At 44.0% G+C, this 2740-nt stretch overlaps 1 protein-coding gene across 1 annotated transcript; it reads left to right on the top strand.

The window, feature by feature from the left end:
• LOC143428218 (alpha-amylase) lies at positions 1-2463 on the top strand. The gene is made up of 5 exons (XM_076902944.1): positions 1-217; positions 372-802; positions 892-1261; positions 1783-2271; positions 2349-2463. The coding sequence occupies exons 1-5, from the start codon at positions 38-40 to the stop codon at positions 2358-2360; spliced, it is 1482 nt and encodes a 493-aa protein (XP_076759059.1). The 5' UTR covers positions 1-37; the 3' UTR covers positions 2361-2463.
• Positions 2464-2740: the final 277 nt, after the last annotated feature.

The raw sequence follows: 2740 nt of genomic DNA on the forward strand, positions 1-2740 counted from the left end.
TGTGAGCCGAATCGCTGTGCGATATACGCATACCACGATGCTGGGGATCGCGACACTGTTAGCTCTGCTGGCGTTGACAGCGGCCGACGGAAACCACAAAAACCCGTACTTCGTTCCTGGCCACGACGCCATCGTCCACCTCTTCGAATGGAAATGGAACGACATCGCGGCTGAGTGCGAGCGTTTTCTTGGACCTAATGGCTATGGTGGTGTTCAGGTATAATAATAATTACTAATCAAAATTACCAATTAACTCTTCTAAAATATCCATTCGACACTTGACACGGTTGTAATTCAAGTGTTTCATTAATCATTTGCACGCATATGCACATCGCACGTTAACATCTCCTCATCGCGATACAAATCTGCAGGTCTCGCCCATCCAAGAGAACATCATAATCACGAACAGACCATGGTGGGAACGTTACCAACCGATTTCCTATTTGTGGGAAACGCGATCAGGCTCGAGGCAAGAGTTCATCAACATGGTGGCGAGATGTAACAAGGCAGGCGTGCGAATCTACGTGGACGCTCTCCTGAACCACATGTCGGGCAATTGGCAGAACGCGCGCGGCACTGGTGGATCCGTGGCGAACACTTTCAACGAGGATTATCCCGCAGTTCCGTACACCGCTCAGAATTTCCACAAGCCCTGCGCAGTCAATAACTACAACGACCCGACGAACGTGCGAAACTGTGAACTGACCGGCCTCCATGACTTGGACCAAGGCCAGGAATACGTTAGATCGAAACTCGTGGATTTCATGAACGCAGCTATCGACGTTGGTGTAGCTGGCTTCAGGTTCGTGTATTATTTCTTCGTCATTTCTATGTTCTACTTTCGTTCCCACTTGGAGAAACTTACGTTTTAATTTTGATCTTCCCTTGTAGAATTGACGCCGCCAAGCACATGTGGCCAAATGATCTGAACATCATTTACTCGAGGTTGAAGGACCTGAACACAGCGCACGGTTTCCCTAGGAACGCGAAACCGTACATATACCAGGAGGTGATCGATTACGGTGGCAACGAGGCGGTGAACAAACACGAGTATAATGGAATCGCCGCAGTGATCGAGTTTAAATACGCGGGCGAACTTTCGAACTCCTTCCGTGGCAACAATCTTCTGAAGTGGTTCGTAAACTGGGGCGAGAAATGGGGACTCCTGCCCTCGGGTGATTCCCTCGTTTTCGTTGACAACCACGACACGCAACGCGACAACGGTCAAATACTTACGTACAAAATTCCCAAACAGTACAAGGTATCGCACGATATATTTTTATGTTTCTTTGCAGAGATATCGATTATTTATGCATTTATAAAGGATTCAAATGTACGGAATGGTACAGAATGAATAGTGTCAAAAAAAGAATACACACGGAAGAGTACATAGAAGTTAAAATAAATCTCCGATTAGGCTCCATTTGTTTAATTATATTTATGGAAATACGAAGTACCATTCGATTAAATATTAAAAGTTTTTCAGTAATTCTGAAGTATAATATAATTGGAAATATTTAAAGCTTTAGAAAAATTGAGAATTTAACGCGTTAAGTTTGATAGCTGGCTAAGAAGTGCCAAGTGCAAGTAGAATAGATCAACCATTAGTCAGACAGTGGCCCATACGCAAATGCCGCGTGTCTTTTCTGATATTTCAAGTAAAAGGAAAAAATAATTCCTATTGTAAAATGTTCACGAATATCATTTCACTATTTTAGCAAGACCTCAAGATTTTTACCGACCACAGTTTACTCATTGACATGTGAACTGAATCACTTGCAGATGGCTGTTGCCTTCATGTTAGCCCATCCGTTCGGCACTCCGCGAGTGATGAGTTCCTTCGCCTTCCAAAGCAAGGACCAAGCACCACCTCAGGATGGCAATGGCAACCTCTTATCTCCTTTGATTAGGCCCGACAACACCTGCGGCAATGGATGGATCTGCGAACACCGCTGGCGTCAAATCTACAACATGGTCCATTTCCGTAACGCTGTCCGTGGAACGAGCGTGAACAACTGGTGGGACAACGGCAGCAACCAGATCGCCTTCTGCCGTGGAAACCGTGGATTCATTGCAATTAATGGCGACCAGTACGACTTGAGGACGAACCTCAACACCTGCCTGCCAGCCGGACGCTACTGCGACGTGATCTCCGGTAGCTTGGTGAACGGAAGGTGTACCGGAAAGGTGGTCAATGTGCAATCGAACGGCCAGGCTTACATCGAAATCACAAAGGGTGAAGACGACGGGGTTCTTGCTATTCACGCTGGGGTGAGTTTCGAAAATGTCCTCAGACTTCTCATACGTTATTAGAAATTTTGGAACTCTTATAAATGTTTCATTTTCAGGCCAAACTGTAAACTTGTCTAACGCGACTATCGAATATTGGAACGGACAGAAATACGAACCATTAATTTAATTGAATATTGCAACTTGAAATAATACATTATCCTCAATCGTAAATATCTGGCGTGTTCATTATTTTCAATTACTATACCAGTCTTAATGAATCTGTAATCTAGCATAATCTGGATTCCGTAACGAAAGGAACTTCACCGTCAACAGATATTTTTCAACAAGGTTTATTTTAACAGAAACAATGTACTGTTCTTGTTCTCTTTTCACCATTAATTTCTACTATACATAATATGACAGTTAATCAGTAGAATAATACACGACAGACTCGCGATGGAGAAATAAAAAAAGTGGGGAGGGGGTTGTCGAAAGGAATCACGGAAGG

The sequence above is a fragment of the Xylocopa sonorina genome, chromosome 1, assembly GCF_050948175.1.
Source record: "Xylocopa sonorina isolate GNS202 chromosome 1, iyXylSono1_principal, whole genome shotgun sequence".
Classification (NCBI taxonomy): Eukaryota; Metazoa; Arthropoda; class Insecta; order Hymenoptera; family Apidae; genus Xylocopa; species Xylocopa sonorina.

What these genes read in the sequence shown, in the direction of transcription:
- LOC143428218 (XM_076902944.1), top strand. Translation starts at nt 38, where the DNA reads ATGCTGGGGATCGCGACACTGTTAGCTCTGCTGGCGTTGACAGCGGCC. An exon ending in ATGGCTATGGTGGTGTTCAG is followed by an intron (nt 218 to 371) that starts GTATAATAATAA and finishes ACAAATCTGCAG; the next exon opens with GTCTCGCCCATCCAAGAGAA. An exon ending in GTTGGTGTAGCTGGCTTCAG is followed by an intron (nt 803 to 891) that starts GTTCGTGTATTA and finishes CTTCCCTTGTAG; the next exon opens with AATTGACGCCGCCAAGCACA.